Genomic DNA, 21476 nt, shown 5'->3' on the forward strand with positions numbered 1-21476 from the left:
TTCATGACCGTAGTTTGTAATAGAGGCCACATGATCCACGATTGAACATTCATCTTATCATGCATTGAATATGGAATTCTATAACATTTGTAGACTTTGAATGTTTCGACAGACCCCACATTGATGAGAGTTATGCAGACTTCTAGTAGAATTGCACTTGTACATTTAGGTGGAAGTCTGATCGATTCATGTAAAATAGACGGGCGTATAAAGTAGAGGGAGTTAAACAAAAATTCAAATATCAGTGCCGCAAGCTAAGCTCACTTGATAAACTAAAATTTGTATCAAGACTTAAAATATAAAGCACGAATTGACCAAAAGGAAGTTCTGGTTTTCTATATAGAGAAGATAAGTAAACACATTCAGGTAATTGAATATCAGAGTGTACAAAGAATAAGACTAACAAAATAATACGAATATTATTAAACAAACTAGAATGCCGGAACGGTTACAAAACCCTAAGAGACTACATTGTGAATAACTTGTTCTCAACTGACTAACAAGCATGCTATTTATAATAAATTAACCCTAACCCTAATACTAACAGGCTAAGCCCAAACTAAACTTATAAGAAAACCCAAACAATATAATACCTAAAATACTAATATATTTCAACACCCCCCGTCAAACTCATGGTGGTATACGACATGGGTTTGCAAACAAGCAGATGCGGACTGGCTCCGTTAGGCGGACTGGCAGACATGCAAACTTGACTTGACTTGACTGGCGAATTGGCGAACTGGTTCTTGATTACTTGACTTGACTTGACTTGACTTGCTTCTTGCTTCTTGCAAACTGATTCTAGTTCAAACTGGCTAGTGTTGAGAGTATGGAAAGAACCCGTCACTAAACGGACGAGATTTTCATATCTCAATTCTAGAAACAACGAACAAACACAATTATCACTCAAGTAGACACTTGTCCAAGTACTCAAATGATCACATAACAATCCCAAACAGGCGAACAACTAGTGGTCCTCGGACTTTAAACCAAAAAAGACCAAACAACCTATTTTTTCTTATGCCCGTGTGGGCCTCAAAACCTCCAAACCATAAAATGGGTGGCAAACAGCCAACAACCCATTTTTCCTCTCTGCCCGTGTGGGCCAAATATGTATTTGATGTTGTGGAAAATTTTTGAGAATTGGTTTTGTCTTTTCTAGAAGTGTTTGATTTGCCACGGTGTTCAAAGATTGAATTTTGTGTTTTCTGACAAGGGAAAAGTTGATTTGATTTGACATGGTGTTTTTGAGAAGTAAGAAATAAGGCACCATGATGGTGCTTTGATACCATCTTAAGAAACCAAAGGAAGATTTTGCAGGGCAAATTGACTAGGGTTTGAGTAATAGACAATTGGGTGAATGATTTTCTTCTAATTGCATAATTCTTTCTGTACAAGGTATTATATACAAATATTACAATTAAGCACATAGCCACTATTACGGCATGTAAGTCGTGATCCACAATTTGTGGCATTTGACTTATGCTAGAAGAGGTAAATTATAATGATTATAATATTATAATAACTATGATAACATTTTCCTAAGTCAGGAAGATATTATCATAATCACAATAATAAGATAATAACTACAATAATTATTTCGTAATAAAAACCTCAAACAGCCAAAAAATTTTTTTTTCTTTTTTTCTTCTTTTTGTTTCTAGACTGGCGGATACAAACTCACAGATTGCAGCTGGATCTAGTACAAGTTCATGGGATCTGGGCTTGCGAAGATGGTACGACAAGGGTGCATTGGTGGTATTGACAGGTTACAACAGGGAAATCATGGATGCAGAGCAACAGTGGCAGGTCAGGTACTGGTACGGGTCGAGTGCGGGTTGATTAAGCGGCATGGTAGTGATGCGGAGATGCGAGTTGTTGCAGCATCGGTGGATCATGCAGGTGATGGTGGGTGCGGCAGGTGAGTGGTGCAACGATGGCCTATTGCGGAACAGTTCACATACGGACAACGGGGCAGACCTGGTACGAAGGCTGGTGGTTGGTGGTGGGTTCGGTGCGGCAATGGATGCTGGTTGAGAATATAGGCAACAGCATATACGGGAACAATAGTAGATGATGGATCAACTGGATCCAGCGTCGGCGCGAGTCCAAACTTCAATTCCAAAAACTTCTTTCTTTTTTTCCTCTTTTCCGACTATGAATGACAACCCAAAAACTAACCAGAAAATGAAAATATTCCACGATCGAAACTGAAAAAATAAACAACGGAAAAAGACAAACACCGATAACGAACAGAAGCAGATTAAATCCCTAAGAATCAAACCTGCTCTGATACCAATTGAATATCAGAGTGCGCAACGAACAAGCCTAACAAAATAATAGGAATATTATTAAACAAACTAGAATGCCGGAACGGCTACAAAACCCTAAGAGACTACATTGTGAATAACTTGTTCTTAACTGACTAACAAGCATGCTATTTATAATAAACTAACCCTAACCGGAATGCTAACAGGCTAAGCCCAAACTAAACTTATAAGAAAACCCAAACAATATAATACCTAAAATACTAATATATTCCAACACAGGTGGCATTAAGTATCACAATACAAATATAGAAAGGCCAATGGCCCTGCAGCTGGAAGAAGAGGAAAACATTAGCTGTGCCATGCAGCTGGTGTTTTCTTCTGTGTTGTCCATGTCTATGCAATCAGCAATTGAGCTAGGCGTTTTCGACATCATAGCGAAAGCCGGTCCTGGTGCCAAGCTGTCTTCGTCAGAGATTGCAGCCCATATCGGCAGCGGCACCAGGAATTCTGAGGCACCGATGATGTTGGATCGTATTCCAAGGCTCCTAGCCAGTTACTCTATTCTCAGCTGCTCTGTCGTTGCTAATGAAGAAGATGGGTCTGATTCTCAGAGGGTCTACAGCATTGGTCCTGTGTCCAACTACTTTGTGACTGATGAGGATGGTGTTTCTTTAGGTCCCATGATGGCTTTGTCGCAAGACAAGGTCGTCCTAGAATCCTGGTTTGTTTAGTACTGTTGGAACAAAACAATCAGAATACAACTTTATTGATAACAAATTGTAATAAACAACTGAAATAACTGTAATCTAATATCGTATTACAACCAATTCGTAATTGTAATATTGTAAACTAAAAGAAACAAGAAAGTAGGAAAACTGACTTGATCGAAAAGATAGAGGCCTGCAGATTTTGCAGTGTCCTGAAGACAGAATTGCGCCCCTACTCCATGCTTGTAGTTCAACGGGCGTCCGTCCCCCAGGATCCAACTATCTATACTTCAAAGTTCCAGCACCGGAACTTTGAATTATGGCGAACTTTTGAATGCTTTCTCTTCCAAATGATATGTATATTATATGCAGTAGATGTATATAATTATTCTTCTGTTTTCGTGTCTGACCTCTTTGGTATTATATAGGATACTAAGTATCCTTTCCCAACAGGTATTAGGAAGTTAAGAAATTGCCCGAATAAGTCAAATTCAAATTTGAAGAGATAAATATGAAATTTTGAATTTGGCTTATCCAAATAGTTCTTTGGTCTTTTACCAACAGACCTATAACATATTATTCACACCAAATTACTATTAATATGAAGAATATAATAGTAAGTATCTTGATAATATATACACTAACGATATGTGACAATTTGCATACAAACTCCAACAAGTACTGCTCTCTTGCCCCTACTAATTAACCATTGTCGTAACCCTTTTCTCTTTTTATTCATCTATATTTTGTTTTAGAAAAATTATTAGAGATAATTAGAGCAATGGTTCTGAATTTTAGTTCAATTGGAACTTTGGTCTTTAAATTAAATATCCCTAAATATTGGTCTCTAAACTTGTTACAATGGAAAACAATAATTTTTTTGAATAACTCCATTCAAACTTCGTCCCTTTTTGGCCCCCTTTAAACCTTTTATTTTAAAAGGAATTATCAAGAATGTTATTCAAAAAGACTATTGTTTCACATTGTGGCAAGTCCAGAAAGCAATACTCAAAAAATAGTAATTTATCTTTTTAACTCTAACTTGGGCGATACACATTCACATTGATAGGTCCCAACTGAAAGATGCAGTTGTTGAAGGAGGAATTCCATTTAACAGGGTCCATGGAAAGCATTCTTTTGAGTACCTAGGTTTAGAGCCCAGGTTTAATCAAGTTTTCAACACAACAATTTTTAACCACACCAATATTGTCACCAAGAAGATTCTTCATCTCTACAAGGGTTTTGAGAAAATTACCCTACTTGTTGATGTTGGTGGTGGTTTGGGAGTCACTATTAGTCTAATCACTTCTAAGCATCCCCATATTTAGGGTATCAATTACGACTTGCCTCATGTCATAAAACATTGCCGCTTCATATCCTAGTAAAGATCACTTTAGTTAATTTGATTCGTAATAGTTAGTTGGAACGTGATGTCCGCACACTCACCATTTTGCTTTCCCTACACACTTATGTTTTAGCTTCAGGTTGAATAAATCATATAGAGAATCAAAAGACATAAATATACAAAGATGTACAAAAGAAGCAAAAGAAATGCGGGAATTATTTTTCTTCCTAGTTTATTTATCATGCACAAGCTTTGCAACTTAAAATAGGAGTTAATTTATTTTTGCAGGGGTGGAACATGTTGGAGGAGACATGTTTGCAAGTGTTCCATCTGGGGATGCCATTTTTAAGAAGGTAATTTTTCAATTTCTTGAGCATTAATTTTGTTTTTCCTTTTCAGTTTGAGGTCATACGTACAATGGAAACAATGTATCTTTTTAATAAATTTGTAGTTGATACTTCACGATTGGAGAGACCAGCACTGCCTAAAGCTGTTGGAAAATTGTTACAATGCTATACCAGACGATGGGAAAGTGATTATCGTGGAAGCACTTATTCCAGTAATGCCAGAGACTAGCACCGCCGTGAAGAGCACCTCCCAAATTGATGTGCTTATGATGACTCAAAACCAGGGAGGAAAGGAGCAGAGCCGAGAAGAGTTCATGGCTTTGGCAACTGGTGCAGGATTAGTGGCATTAAATATGAATGTTTTGTCTGTAATTTTTGGGTGATGGAGATCTTTAAGTAAACGCCTGCTCAGGAAATTTATACCACCTTATGGAAAGTGTACTTGTCCTGGCCTCTTGCTTCACCAAGAACAAGGGCAATCGATGTAATTCGTAATCAATAAAAACACTTGCCTTTGCCTTGAATAAATCCTTCATATGTTTTCTTTGGAGTTTAACCCCATAAACTGCAAAATGTTTATATGTATTGTTTCCGCAGTCAACACCTTTGGGTCGAAGAAACAATGCATTTTAATCAATTTATCACAAGACTGTCATGCGTTGAGACTAGTTGAATTTCTTTAGTCATGAACTCCCACCTTAATTTTTTGGCAAGAGAGATTTTTGACTAATTCAAATATGTTTGCATGATATCACTAGTAAAAAAAAAACCATTGCGCAATGAAACATACATCGTCGCGCAAGGATTACTTTAAAAGTTATAATAATTTTAACCGTTGGATCAAATTTTAATGATTCAGATCTCCTGATTTGGTGGATTTGGAGGAAGGATCCGGAGATGATCCCTTTCCAAATTGAAAAACCTATTTGCTTCTGTTCTCACCCATCCCTGCCGTCTTCAGCTTCCCTTTCTTTACTCTCTCACCTCGACTCCGACGACCAACCACCTAGTGGTTGCCAGCTACGGCGACCACCACCTTTCCTTCGTCTCCCTCCCTTGGCCACCCTCTCACCCCCTGGTGCTCATTATATAAGTCTTTCCTCTCTCTGGCATAACATGACCAGATTGGGGAAAGAGAAATTAGGTATTTTATCGAGTTCTTCAGTCGACAACAAGGTACCTATTTCTTTCCCTATATTTCTTTAATTGTTTTTGGATTTTCTTCTTCAATCAGTTGTTTAGTTGCCAAGCTTAGACACCCGGTTATCAATTTCCTTTCTCTTCGAAAATCAATGATGAATAATGGGGTGAATTTGTAGAAACAATAAAAGGAACCAATTTATTGTGATTGTGTATTTATTTTGAAGAAGAGCGATGTGGTATATAAATTTATAGAAGTCGGTTTAGTATGTGAGATGTTCTTAGCTTTAACTAGGTCCATAGAATGTGAAACTTTAGTTTTAATTTGCTATTTGTCTTCCTTTTTTTGTTACGGCTACTGGCGACCAATAGAAGCAATGAGCAAATGGACATGAGAACTACAGAACTTTCTGGATGAATGTTAAGAAATTTGGTGTACACCTTGATACATGCACTCAACCCTTTATGATGTGCGTTTTTTCGTACAGACTCATTGTGGGTTCACACTAGTTAATTTATTCGTCTATTATCAAATCAAATCCTCGTCACCAAATACCAAAGACCAAATGTGAGGTATGCAAGTTGAGTAAGGTAGTGTGCTCACTCATTTGCACTCTAAGTTCGAATTTTCCATTCTGTAGTTTAGGTAATCATCTTGTGAAAAAAAAATCAAGACAAAGGCACCATCTATTGATACATAATGATAAATAAGTGTGGTGTTTAATTGGGTCAGCCGTAAAAGGCGCAAGACTAATACTGGAAAATCCTATGGTTCAACAATTGAATTGATACTAAATCATTTTTTTGACATGGAATTATAACAAGTAAACATTTTTGGCTTCCCAATTTGGTGGTGCTCTTCCTTTTCCCTTCCTTCTGTTATGATGAACGTTGTTGCAGAAATGTATTATGCCCTGTGATTTGTAGTTTGTGGTGTACAACCAAAAGTTGAGATATCAGTGTTAAATAGAAAATGTTTTGTTGGGAAGATAGGAAGCTGAAACTAGTAAAGTGATTGAACGTCTATAATTTGATAAGTCAGCTTTTAAAATTTCTATATTATGCTCTAATCTAATTATGTTTTGATGCAAATTTACCTTTGTTTATACATACATGAAATTCTTATACTTTCATGATTTTCAAAATTAAAGATGCTCAAGCTCTAATGTAGATTTACCTTCCAGTTGCTTGTGAGTCTGAATTAATTCAGTTTATTTATAGTATTTTCAAACACTCACTTGCATATATTTATGTTCAATAATAAGTATTATTTGTGGTGGACCTTTCCCATCCGAAAGATGATTGAATATATTGAAAAGAAGATGATGAAGTTGTACTCTCAATTTAGGCATCGGTTACATCGGCATTACCTGTCATATGAAACACCTGCAAGAGGACGAGTTAAACTTCCAAATGATCTAATGTTGAATGGGAGACCAAAGAGTCATTTGGAGTGGTTATGCGATAATGTTTACGCTACTACACTCTTTTTGGTATGTATTGTATATAATCTTTTCTTGTATAAGTCCAAGTTAGATACCGATGTTTCCTTATATAGTTAAAAAACAATTTTTTAATTAAGAGTTGATTTTGTGATAAAGCTCTGATAATCTATATAATGTTACCATACGGTAATATAGGGGTGTTTTACAAGTATTTTGTTAATATTAGTCATAACCATATGCATCTATTGTTTGCATTCGTTATGCTTCTCATCACTTTTAATTATGCATTTCAAATTAGTAAAATTTGAGAATGGCTACAAGAGTACTAGAGCTGAAAGCAATTTATATAGTGTTTATGAAAATTTGAATGAATATGTACAACTGAAATATATCACTTTATAGGTACGTTTGTTGCACCGAACTATCTCGGACTGGACTAACTTCAGGGACTAAGCTACACTGGATTGGAATAGACTAAGCTGAACTGATTTAGTAAAGCGTTTGGTATAGTGTCGGACTAAGAAACATAATTCAAATATTATATTATTTAATTTGTACCTATTAATATTTTATTATTAATTTAATTTATATTTATTAATATTATATTATTACTTCTACTTTTTCTTTTGTTCTTTTCTAGAATCAAGTTTTCCTATTGTTTTCTCCCCACTATCTTCCTCCCCTCACCCCTCTTTCTCCCTTATTTCGCCCTCATGTTCTCTGTACCAAGTTGCTCCTTGCTTTGTTGTTCCCTTTGTTTTTCCTTTGCCTCCGTGTGTGAGATGGGGGTTGAATTTTGAGTAGGAGGCGGGATGCATGTGTTATTGGCTCAAAGGTGGGAGATAGGGGTTGAATCTGGTTTAGGTATCTGGGTTTTTTATTTTCTGGGTTCAAATTTTGGGAGTTGGATTTGGTTTTGAAAATGGTAAAATTGAAAAGGTTTTGCTTTTTTGTTTCGAGATGGTGATGTCATTGTGGTGGAATGCGCAAACTCATGTCTGTTGTGAGTATTGTTGCCACCATTAACATCACGTCAGATCACTGCCACTTCCGTTGCCACCACTACCATTGTTGCTTTTATCACACCATGTCCATCTCTACAACCACTACGTATCTCGAGATGGGAGCATAATTCTCCCCTTCAAATTCTCACCCATCCCCTTCTCTCACTTTCCTATGTATGTCTCTATGAAGAAGTCAACATAAGATGTTGACATGACATCATCGTGAGCCTTCAACTAAAAGAGGACAGGAGGAGAGAGAAAATGGAAGAGGAGAATCTAGATATGTTTTAACAGATTAGCCTAGGGAGGCTGCAAGTTGTATTGGATTTTTACAATTTTGTCATTAAATTTCCAAATCCAATTCCGAAATAATTTGGATAGAAATTGGAATGCATTTAAAGATTTTTAAAATTCCATTTTTTTCCTCAAAATGTTACAAACTTACACTATAAATAGTCATTATAGTCCGAGCTGCCAAACAAGACCTAAGAATCCCAAAAAATTAAAACTTGTGTATTTTTATCATGTTTATTGTTAGTTTTAATAGTTTATTCTTAAGTTCTACATTTAACCATAGGAATCTTTGAAATGAAAATTGGAAACCTTATTTTTGATGCAATTGCTGGGAAAATCACCCCTAGTTACCTGAAAAACAAGTTTAACCATTCCAATCTACCTTCTAAAGTTCCATCATTTTGAAGATCCAAACTGCTCAAAAACATATCAAAACACAATGTTAAAAGATCAACGTGTGATCGAGATAGAATTTAAAATCTCCATGCATAAAATGAACTGTATGATACTACATTTTGCAGACATTTTATTTTAGCATCTGACACTCACATTTGAAAGAAGCAATCCATTACAATAGCATACTAAAAATGGTTGTTCCATCAAAAAGTACCATTACAAAAAATATTGTAAACTAGCAAAAAACTAATGAATATATGCATGAGGTATGCTTCAAGGGTCACCTCAACTACTTCTTTCCAAGCTCCTCCAATACCCTCTGAGGTTGCACATTTTTCATCAATGACTTGGTAACTAGTTATGTCTTTGTGTTTGTGAAATTTTCTTGGGTAAAGTACAAAAAACTACCTCAACTATTGCCATCAAGACACTTTCATACCTCATCTTTTAAAATTGACAATGTCATACCTCATCTTTAGAATTTGGTCCAATGTTATACCTTTGTTAGCTTGTCCGTGGATTGATCAGTTAAATGCTGACATGACTTGATCCAGGGCCCAGATCCTCGCCTAGATGGATTCCACGTATCACCACACCCAATGTTTTCCCGCCAAATGGAATCCAGCTAGATTTCTAATACACGTGGCTTTCTCAAATGACGACACATGGATATTCCACTAAAATTTAAATTTAAATTTAAAAAATTTTAAAAATGTAAGGGAACGTTGTAAAGTGTGCCAATCGAATTGCTTTCCCTCCCCCGATACCCAAATCCTGCCGATCTAATTCCCCATTCCCAAATCCAGAAAATCAAGAACCCTAACCCTAGTTCTCACGGCTCCAAATCTCGATCAATCAGATCAGAAATTCAGCGAAAAACCCAAATCATCTTGTCGACTCGTTTCCCCGACTTCATTGGTGTTGGAAAGGGCTTTCATCTGGGTTCCATTGGCTTCGAAGGAAAATCGAAGGATTCACCATGGGGTGGTATGTGCACGATAATCCCGACGAAACGACGCCTACCTATTGTAAGTCTTTTGTGCTTTTGATGATTCCAAATGTATAGTGTGCTTATTTTTTTTGTTTATTCTTGTTTGAAAAGGTGGATTTATGCTTTGTTAATTCGAAACGGTTCTTACGGTGTTGGAATGGGTTGAATGTGGGTTTTTTTTATTCTTATAGCATTGTTTATTCTTGTTTGAAAATGTGGTTTATGCTTTGTTAATTCAAAACGGTTTTTACGGTGTTGGAATGGGTTGAATTTGTGTTTTTTTATTCTTTTAGCATTGTTTATTCTTGTTTGAAAATGTGGTTTATGCTTTGTTAATTCGAAACGGTTCTTACGGTGTTGGAATGGGTTGAATGTGGGTTTTTTTTTATTTTTCTAGCATTGTTTATTCTTGTTTGAAAAGACGGTTTATGCTTTCTTAATTCAAAATGGTTACTGAGTTGTTGGATAATGGGTTGGTTGCTTTGTTGCTTTGTTTATTGTTGTGAAGATAAGGTGGTTGGATAGTGGGTTTGTTTCTTTGTTGGTTTGTTTATTCTTGTGAAGATAAGGTGGTTTGTTGTTGTTGAGAAATGGTTAATGTGCTTTGGCTGTTTGCATATAGTTGTGGTTTGTTGCAATTGCATATAGTTGCATATAGAATGGTTTTTTAGGTTAAAATGCAATTGCTTATGTTTGTTGTTGGCTTTTCATTAAGGTTTGTTTGTGTGAATTTCAATTGTTCCAGAACTATTCTCTATTGAATTGCATCATGGTGGGGAGATAAGTTATGACATGTACGTTGGGGGAAAAGTGACATATATAGATAACTATGATAAAGACCTCATGTCACTACCGATGATAGATGATATGGTGGAGGCAGTTGGATACATTGAGCGGTTCATGAACTATTATTTCAAGATTCCCAACATGGACCTTTCCAATGGTTTGAAGCAGATTCAAAGTGATTCCGATGTTCTGTCCATGTGCAATTTTGTACCAAAAGACAAAGTGATTGAGATGTACATCGAAGAATTAACGACAGAAGAAGTCGTAACCCAAGAGCAACGGTTTCTGAATTCCATGGAAGTCATAGGTCCAAGTAAAGTGGTTATTGAGGAGATAAGTAGTTCAGGGGAAGATGTTGGGCCAGCAACACGTAAACCAATAAGATATAAAGGCTTGCTAGCTATTGAAGGTCCAAAAGTAGATGATTGTTGCACATCTCAAATAGTACAAATATGTGTGACTGAGGTAGGAGAGATAAATGTTGAAGAAGGGAATGGTCAGAAAGACAAAAATTGTGAAGGGCTAGATAAGAGTAAGGGGAAATCTGTGGCTGAGGTAAGAGAAGAGGATACTGAGGGGGATGTAGGAGAGGGGAATGTAGACGAGGGGGATGTAGGAGAGGGGGATACTGAAGTATTCTTTGATGTACCTATTAGTTTGAAGGGGAATGTAGGCGAGGGGGATGTAGGAGAGGGGAATGTTGAAGAAGAGAATGAAGAAACTACTGAAAAAGATGATAGTGACTTTGAAGAGAGTGAATATGGGAGTGATGCCGATAACCCAGTGTTTTCCAAGTTTGATGAAAGAGATTCTGAGCAAAGAAGTGCAAGGCAATCTGAGCAAAGAAGTGCAAGTCCAAGGCATTCTGAGTAAAAAAGTGCAAGGCAATCTGAGCAAAGACGGGAAAGAGAAGAAGAGCAAAGGGAAGAAGAATTTGATATTGCAAATGTCGAACAAAATGTGGTTGATGATCCAAACTATAACTATGATGCTCTTGAGAGTGTACACTCTTGGGATGATGAAGGAGGCAAAAAACATGAGCGATTTCCAAAGTTCAATGAGAAAACAGACATGAAGAATCGCACTCTTACACTCGGGCTTGTTTTCAGGGATCATGTCTAATTTAAACGAGCTGTCATCATGTACTCCCTAGTGAATGGATATGGAGAAATCCATTTTCCTAGGAATGAGAAATTGAAAGTCATAGCAAAGTGTGCAAAAGGGTGCCCTTGGAAGTGATGTGCTGGAAAAATGTATGGTTCGAACAACATACTGATCAAGACCATAGCTACAGTAATTCTTTTAATGAAATTTTCAAATTACCAATGTTGCCCTCGTTTCTCTCTGCCTTCTCTCTCGCACGCCCTCCTGGAATTCACACATTCACGCCATTTTCTCTCTCGTACGCCCTCCTGAAATCGCCCTCTTCTCTTATGTTGCCTACAGCTGCACATCTTCTCCTCCTCCTCCTTTTCCTCTCTCTCCGTCGGTCTCAGCGCCAGCCGTCGCCTTCCCTCCTTCTATCACCGTCGGCTTCCCTCTTTCCTCTGGTAAGCTTCTCTTCTCTAAAATTTTGTTATTTATTTGTTTGGATTTTTTTAATTTGGGGATGGGGAGAGTGAAAGAGGGGTGGGAAAGAGCAAAGGGATGAGTGTATTGGTGTCGAGAAAACTGGGGATGGAGAAAACAATTGGGGAAAAATTGGGGAAAAAATTAGGGTTTGTGGAGGAAACAAGAAAATTTGAGAGACAAGAAAATTTGTGCGCTGGGGAGTAGATTTCATTATCTTCTTAGTTAAGCGGGAACGGGCGATGAGGTTGGTAGTCGAAATTTCGGGTTTTTTGTTTTCCGTGCTTAATTTTGTTGCATTTGTTGTGACCAACTGGAGTCAATAAGCGATAGCTTCTTACAAGATAACACTTGTTTCGAATTCATTGATATCTATGATTGTGAAAACCTTAAATCCCTACCCAAGGGCCTATGCCACCTTACCAGTCTGCAATTTTTCTATCTTCGAAATTGTGGAAGACTTGTTTGCTTCCCCAGTGGAGGGTTGCCAACAAGAGCCGCCAACCTTTTTTACATTGGCCAGTTGCTCAAAATTGGACACCCTTCCACATGGCATGAACCTCAACCCTCTCGAGAAATTGTCAATTGCTTACTGCAACGGTTTGACACCTATTCTCGAATAGGGTCTTTCCTCAAACCTTACTCATCTTACAATTTGGAAGCCTTACAATTGTAAGCCCCTCTCCCAATGGGGGTTGACATTGAACAGGCTCACCTCTCTTTGTTTGTGATTGAACTTTATGATGTTTTTAGGGTAAATATTGTGAATTTCAATGTGGAAATGTGAATTTGATCTGCCAACTGCTGTTTGCGTTTGTGTGTATGTAAATAATTAATATTTACTGCCTATATTAACTCAATGTGAAGTTTTGGTGGGGATGGTATGGATACGATGGTAAATGAAAATCGAAGTTCACATTTCTATAGTTAGGTTAATGGAGAGCTCAATATTGGTGTTATACTTTTTGAAAACTAACACATTCATGTTGTGAACCTTTGTTATGAAGCCAGTTGTTTAAAAAAGTTATGGTTTATGGTTAATTTAGTTTCAGATGTTGTGTTCTGCAGCCCATCGTGACTTTTAATTCCTAGTTAATTTAGTTGGAGAACCACACTAGTTGTGCTTTACTTTGAATTTTGCTATGATCACTTAAACTATATGAGCAATGATTCACATGTGGTGCAATATTTCTGTCTGCTTGTTTTTTCCTTGGTGGTTCCCATTTTTGGGCTGCATCAACATGGCAAGTGTTTGTCACTCACCATTCCCCTCCCCCAAATAAAAGGAAAAAGTAGGTGGAACTAAATGCTTATTTAGTCGTTTGTTGTTAACCACTAAAGTTTTTCAATTACATCACTTTCAAATATTGGTATTGATATGATTTGTTTGACATATACATGTACTTTCTTATATGAAGTAGGTATATGACCAAAATTTTGTTTTTTGAATGGTATGAAATTGAACAAACCTTCTAAATTCCTCAATTTTCATTTTCCAGTGGCTATTTGTAAGAAAAGATGAAAGTGAAGATTGTCATTGCTACAATGGCTCTTCATAACTACATACGGAGGTATTCTGAACGTGATCGTCATTTTGATGACCCCAGGGACTATTGTGAAGAGAGTGATAATAGTGATGATGATGATGAAGAATACCAAAATTATCAAGTTGAAGGATTCCATGAGATAGAAGCATTAAGAAATAGAATAGCGGCAAGTTTAATGAATGCATCTAATTAGACTACTTTCAAGTACATTAACAATATTGTATTAATGAATCCTAGCTATTCAGTATAAAATATTTCAATTGAAGTAGTTTGTCATACTAATTAATATTTAAGATAAAGTTTATAAATATTTTTCTTTTAAAAATAAAGTATATTATAATTCACTTTTATTTGTTAAGAAAATTAAATTAATAGCACATCTAGTATTATACCCTTTTTGGTCATTTCACACAGTCACAGCTGTTTTACATAAAAGTTTACCAAACACTATCATAAAGCTTTTTTTTTTCCAAAAGCACTTTTACAAAAAAATTTACCAAACACTCTACTACTTTATTTCACAGTCGCTTATTCTCACAGCACAGCCGCTTATTCTCACAACAGCTTTTTTTCAAAGCACAGCAATACCAAATCAGCCCTTCATCGCATGGAAATCCATCTCCCTAATCACAAATTAAAAATTCACAATTCAAAATTGGAAAAAAAATTGCGTCTTTTGGTTGACAAGATCATTGAATTCGTATTTTCGATTTCGATGTTTTCATTTTTCAAAGAAAATAAGAAATCGGTTTGAATTCTGGTTTTTGCTTTTTTTAATTTACATAGGACGATCTTCCCGCTTTCAAACACAATGGAGAAGGCTATCATACGGGTTAAATGGTGATTTTGAGAAGTAGGCTTGAGTGCATATTACACGTGTCATGCGAGTGTAGATGCCTCGAATGAGTTGAATCTTGATGAGGAAAGGCTGGTTTGGTATTGTTATGCTTTGAAAAAAAAATGCTGTGAGAATAAGCGGCTGTGCTGTGAGAATAAGCGGCTGTGAAATAAATCAGCAGAGTGTTTGGTAAACTTTTTTGTAAAAGTGCTTTTGAAAAAAAAAAAAATAAGCAGTCTGATAGTGAGTCTTTTCATTAAAGGAGCACTGTAGCTCCGTGTACTTTGAAAAAAAAACAGTTTTCCAAAGCTGCAAATAGCAGCTTCAGCTTTTTCCTTTAATTTCAGCTTATTCTTACAGCAGCTTTCAAAATAAGCCATTTTTTTCAGTTTACCAAACACCTAAAACCCTCACAGCTTTTTTTCATGAGTGCTTTTTTTTAAGCACCTCACTCCCAAATCATCCCGAAGTCAGGGAAATGTTAGGGATACCATTTATTTTAAATAAATAATAATAGGAAGACTAAATTTACAAACTAAATAATGTGTCACCAATAAGAATAATCACGTTTATCAAACGTTTAAGTAATAAATCAATCATTAATTTTCATATCCTTTAATTTTCAAAACTTTGTCTACACATTTAGTCTTTCTAACATTACTCATTTTAAATTACACGATATGACTTTTGATTATATTATTATTTAAATGTTGTTTAACGTGCTTATTTTCTATTGATGGCACGTCGCGTGGTTTACAAATTTGCTATAAAAAATTAGTCTGCCTAGTATTATTCTTGAAATAAATCGTTGTAACTTTTACAATCTTTATGAATAAGTCAAGAAAACAAAATAAGAGTTTCAAATTACTTTTGTTTTTTTCCTTACAAACGATAATATTAGTGAATTAAATAGTAAGTTGTTAGGAGAAGGAAAATCAGTAAGGATCGAATCAGCAACATGATGTATAGGTATAATTGTTTTCTACCACCTCAGTAAACGCCATTTGCAGAGTTTGACTTTCATAAGTTTTTACAATTAATCTAGGTTTGAGTAAGAAACTTATATTTTATGGAAATTATTATTTTTGGAAGATGTAAAATTTGTTGCCGGAATTTGGTGGTGAGATGGTTGACACCTAGCAACGATGGTGGTAGCAGAGGTGGTGGGTGAAATGGTAGTAGTAGATGCAACCAAAGTCTCTAGAGGTGCTGACGACCATGGCATGGGGTGTGGTGATGGTTGTGCTTGTAGACGACATTGTGTTTAGAGGTGGAAGTGGACGGTGGTGGTGATGAGCATGGCAAGATTGTGGCAACGGCCATGGAAAGATGGTGGTAGTGGCATCACAATGTTAGGTTAGTAAGGGTGGTGACAGTGGTTACGACAATGGCAAGATGGTGGTAGTATATGGTGGACATAATGGTAGGGGTGCTGAAGAATTTTTAGCTGAATAAAGTAAAAAAGTCTCACACGATTGCATAACAAACCACAACTTAAATCAAATTGTCTTAACTCCTATTTCATCCGGATTTTTTATGATAAAACTTTACATTTATTGAATTCACAAGTAATGATTTAAGTTTGGGACTTTGTCAGTGTGATTAGTGACGGACCACTAATCCATCTCTGATCTTTCTCAAATCTTAATACATCTTCCTCCTCTGTGATCTCGAATCATCCATCCCCTTTTTGCCTCAAACTCCCAAAAGACCCTCTGAATGCTTTGCGTATTCACCGGCATCAGCGTAGATCTCATCCTCTCCGCATATAATTTTGTCTCCTAAATTTTGGAGTCAGCCATCAAGATTGGCAAGGCTATCTTATGCTAGTAAGCTATAATTTTGGAGTCAGCCATCAAGATTGGCAAGGCTATCTTATGCTAGTAAGCTATACTACGGGAAGGCGAATAATTAAATCTGGGACACAGTGAGTTGAATATGAAGATGTAATATGTCCACCACTTATAATCTGAGTTTACGTTTAGTTTGTTAAAACTCAACCTAGTCTAAATATATACGTTTGGAGAATTTTACTCTAGAAGAGATGTATGATCACCAGATAATCATCCATTTTTCCATGCATTATTTTTCCTACACAGTTTCAAACTTGAATTTCTGGTTTTCTGAATAAGTTAGAAAGAAAAAAATTGATTGATTACGAACAAGAAATCTATTCACCCTTTCAATTAACCCTAAACCCTAAACGTCGAAGAAAAATAATATGAAAAAAAAAAAAAGAATCAAGTAATCTAAAAGGAATTGACTAATAAGCGTGACTTGACAAAGTGGAATTTCTCTTCATCTGTACATCACCACCAACCAATCTCCCCTTTCTTATTCCATGCACAAACTCAATATGCAATGCCTCTAAATACCTATAATCAAGAACTGAAAATCTGCCAGAAAAAGGTGATCTAATAATGTCAGATGCAAGCACCATCTTCATCTGCATGCTCAACCTCACACGCCCTGATCTGCACCTTTCTCTAATCGCCTCGTCATTTAGCGCTGGATTCGAAGAAGGACCATCCGGACATGATGAATTCTTAAATATCAGGTTCACTGTCCGCTGCTTATGGCTCTGGATTCGTATTGGCACTTTGGGCTGCGACGCGCATGAAAATGCTTTGTCTTTGTAATAAAGGACGCTCTCGAGGCTGTTGATGAGTATTTTGATGTTGTCCGCGTGGTAGTTCTTTATCGTTATGGTTGATTCCCATTCGCTGGCGTTCAATGGCTGTCTGGATTTGAGATGGAAGTTTGATGTCGTCAAAGAATGCAAGAGCACTTTAAGGGATCTGGGTTTCGGAGAATAGGTTTCCGACATGTACACAAGACCGGCAAACAAGTAGAGAACAAACCCTAGAACAGCAAGCAACGAAAGAACAACTTTTGTTATGGTTACTTGGGGTACTTGATGATGAATATAATTGGTTTCTGGAGCAACCATTTCTGCATGCGGGTAGCAACGAAAGAACTCTATCTGATCAGAGTTCGACTCTCGCTCTCCCCTCGGCCCCTGGAAGGAGAAATAATAGATATAGGACGTCGAATACCTGTTTGCGGTATGAAAATCTTTTGTACTAGAAAACTAACCTATGTGAGACTCAACCATTTGGTTCTGCAACTGAAGTTGTTTGAAGTCAAACTAAAAGTTAATTAATTAAACAAAATTATGTACAAAATTAAACCGATTGGCGGAAACTTTTTTTGCATTGCTGTAATTATTATGGTTAATTTTTCTGGTTATATGACTATTTCATATTCACAAAGCATAAACCGATCTTGATATGCAAGCAACACTTCATTTGTGATCAGTTGACGACCGTGACAATGCAACCAACACTAGTTAATGAAGAGCATATGAAACAAGACATCAAATTTGCTTCAAATAGTAACACATTAATTTACGTTTGTAATTCAACCAACCCAACAGTTACTTTAGGATTAAACGTTCGTTTACAAGTGGTGGGTTGTTGTGGTCAAAAAAGGTAATTCACAATATTCACATTGTCTGATTCACATTTAATAACACAAAAAGTAAAAAAATCATATGACACTGTTTGGACCCGATTTTACATCATCGGTCCAAGCGATCGAGGCCGTTGAGTAAGCATAGCTCCACACCGTCAGATAGAAAAGTTCGGATAATTTTGTTGTTAGGATAATATTATGATTTTTAATCATAATAGTTATCTTTAATAATGAATTTGTTTGGGCCTAAAATTACACAATCGGCTCGAGTGATCGAAGCCGTTTAGCGTTACAGATTTTCTTCCATGCGAGATGCATATGCGTGTGGGTGAGGGACCTTTCATGCAATTTGTGTATACGTGGAGTGATCAGCACAAAGATGTGAAAAAGGATCTGCATGGATGAGAATGGATCAAGTTGGAACTTGACCAAGCAAAAAGTTAGTGATAAGTGCCATCTAAAAGGAGATATAATTTAAAATGGATATGGTCTCTTGGGGCATGCGAAAGATAGAGATGGTAAAGAATAAAATAATATTCTTTTATTCTCTACATAATCAAAACAACAAAGTGCATTGAATATTGCCAAGATTGCATCAGGATAAATATTTGAAAGCCGAATTTGATGGAAGGTCAGGTTCTCAAGATGTCGGCAAGTTGTGGTTGATGTGATAAGGTGTGGGATTAGCAACAGATAAAGACTTAGAGTCACAGTACAATTGGGATTGGTTTCCACGACTTGAGCATGCAGATCTCTATAAATACTAAGCGGCAGACCATCATTCAAGACCACAAAATCAATACAAAATTGCCCTGCGCAAACTCTCACAACTTGTGATTTTTCTTTTTCTTTTTTCGCTGACACATCTTCCGTTGGCATCAACAGCACTGTGGAAGCAACCGGTGATATCTTAAGTCGGCATAGATAGCTCTGTCACCGTAGAGTCAGTCGGTCTCGCAGTATCTTCCGTTGGCATCAACAGCACTGTGGCGAGAACGATTGATTACCTATCCAAGTCTCGGTCGAGAAGGGTTTCTAAATCCTTATTGGTCGAGGTCATCTCATCAGCCTTCTCGGCGAAGTGAGGCGTTACAGTTATTACATTCGGCACATTGAAAGCCGAATTTGATATCGAACTTCGTAAGAATAGTAACCTTGTCTTCAGGTTCGAGAGCCCAAGAGGCCGAGACGTGTTCCTTTCTCGGCCGCAATCGCAAGACGCAGAAGTCAGTAGCGCGACCCAACGCAACATCAACAAATTTACTCCTCGGCCGAGCTCGGCCGACGAGTTGGCACGTCCCGCATTCACCGAAGGACGTAGTTAGCTCATTAATTACTCGGCCTGCGCGCCACGTAGGCTTGGTAGTTTTTAGGGTCAACAGACACAAATAACGTTGTAGATCTAGTAGTGCATTCCTAGCCCTTGTGAGTTCAATATCTTATTATGATTGACTGATTATGTAATTCAGCCTAAATACTTCGTCTCAAATCCCCAACCAACTGTGTGACAATAATGTGTATAACCAAACATTTGAAGAGATAAAATTATTAATTGACAAAAATGTTCATATCCAATTTATATATTCAATATCTTAAATAAAAATAAAATACATTAACTTAATTTCTTAATGAGCCACTACCAAGTCCATTTGTTATCAACATGACCCTTTAAGGCTCGACCTATATACTAATTTTTCACGTGTTTGTATCATGTTATCAAGTAGTGCATGATTTTGCTAAGGCTAATTCTAATAGTCGCACTTAAGTATCTCAGATTCTCAACGTGACAATAACTATACATGGTATAGTAATGTAAATGTTATGATTTCATACCAATTACCACAAATGTACGGGAGTTCATAACAAAAAGAGTGTAAGAGGTCAAAAAAAAGTGCGGGAATCACTCGGTTACCGCATTGGATCAGCGCTTCATCAATTTGATCATTAGCCCAATGAAGTATGCTGAAATTATTGAGCTTTAGGTCCGATCCAGAGAACAAACATTGGGCTTTGAATCAACAATGCAGTCCAATTTATTTCCCATCCCCAACCAACTTTCGATTTTACACTCAAATCTCCTTGGGTCTCTCAAAGCGTCTCCTCCTCCTCTGAACCCATAAAACTTCCGCCTTCCGCCGATTGCCGCACTCTAAGGGGTTCTGCAGCAAATAGGGTATGCCTATGACCTCTTACTGGTTGCAATAATCTCCAGTTGCTTACTCTCTCTCTCTCTCTCTACATATATATTCAGTATATATAAACAGATTTATACATACATAAAGAAACAAACATGCATATATTCATTTGCTGGATTTTTAGTGCTCTGTGAGATTGAGGAAAATTTGGGTCCATCAAAATTTTGAATTTTTATAATATTTTCTGGGTTTTTTATTTTGTTTTCCAGTTTTTTGTATTGGAACGTGGATGTTACTTGCATGTGGTTTGAAATGTGAATTTAATTAGCTTAATTTGATAACAGTAAGACGAAATGATTACTGGGTTTGGGTGTTTTCAGGAGCATCTATTCAAATGGAAGCCAAATTTTTTCGATTTCTTAAGATTGTGGGTGTGGGTTACAAGGCCCGAGCGGAAGCCGAAGGACGCATGTTGTATCTGAAATTGGGTTACAGTCATGAGGTTGAATTGACCGTTCCTCCTGCTGTTCGGGTTTTCTGCTTCAAGAACAATGTAGTTTGCTGCACCGGAATTGATAAAGATAGGGTGCACCAGTTTGCTGCCGCTGTTCGTAGTTGTAAGCCACCCGAGGTCTACAAGGGAAAGGGTATAATGTATGTCGACGAAGTTATTAAGAAGAAGCAAGGAAAGAAGTCTAAGTGATTGGATATCTCAAACCTTATGCTGGAAAATGGTAATCTTCTCCATTTGCTTTCTGGTTGTAATCAAAAGATTCTAGTGGCATGGGATTCTCTTTCAAACTATCCTCATTTAGGTTTCTTTGTCTGTACTTTCGCGGCTTTCCTGATTTTGCACTTTGGATGTCCGGTTTCGCCTACTGCTAAACCACAGCGGAGATGAACTAAACCTCACAGCACACTAAATTTAGATGTTTCTGATGATTTATTCTTGGACAGGACTAGCCTATGAGATCATAGAATCATGCCTTCAAAATCGCATGTCAATGCTTTAGTTGTCACTGAACTGATAAGAAATGAGGTAGGTGAAGGTCTAATTGTATACTGTGAGAAAGGAATAATTGTTGTACTGTGGTAATGTACACATTCTGAACATGTTGAAAACTTTGAAGTTACAATTTGCCTTATAAATTTGTTTCATCATTCGTGGAACAAATTTATAAGATTGTG

The 21476-nt window shown here is 36.8% G+C and overlaps 3 protein-coding genes and 1 long non-coding RNA gene across 15 annotated transcripts in view; 3 read left to right on the plus strand and 1 right to left on the minus strand.

The window, feature by feature from the left end:
- Positions 1-5197, plus strand: part of LOC126587408 (caffeic acid 3-O-methyltransferase-like) — a 48886-nt gene extending 43689 nt beyond the window's left edge. The window contains exons 3-4 of the mRNA XM_050252469.1: positions 4611-4675; positions 4774-5197. Coding sequence (XP_050108426.1) covers positions 4611-4675; positions 4774-5052 — 344 coding nt within the window. The 3' untranslated portion in view covers positions 5053-5197. The remainder of the gene's footprint in view (positions 1-4610; positions 4676-4773) is intronic.
- The window catches only part of LOC126587404 (NAC domain-containing protein 82-like), an 80577-nt gene that overhangs the window by 52241 nt on the left and 6860 nt on the right, over positions 1-21476 (plus strand). The window lies entirely within an intron of this gene.
- On the minus strand, positions 405-3444 carry LOC126587415 (uncharacterized). Its single transcript, XR_007611064.1, has 2 exons — positions 3151-3444; positions 405-3003 (listed from the first exon to the last, which is right to left on the minus strand). It is a non-coding gene; the product is annotated as an uncharacterized LOC126587415 (long non-coding RNA).
- On the plus strand, positions 20198-21437 carry LOC126587412 (60S ribosomal protein L6, mitochondrial-like). The gene is made up of 2 exons (XM_050252474.1): positions 20198-20326; positions 20669-21437. The coding sequence occupies exon 2, from the start codon at positions 20683-20685 to the stop codon at positions 20989-20991; it is 309 nt and encodes a 102-aa protein (XP_050108431.1). The 5' UTR covers positions 20198-20326; positions 20669-20682; the 3' UTR covers positions 20992-21437.

The sequence above is a fragment of the Malus sylvestris genome, chromosome 10, assembly GCF_916048215.2.
Source record: "Malus sylvestris chromosome 10, drMalSylv7.2, whole genome shotgun sequence".
NCBI lineage: Eukaryota > Viridiplantae > Streptophyta > Magnoliopsida > Rosales > Rosaceae > Malus > Malus sylvestris.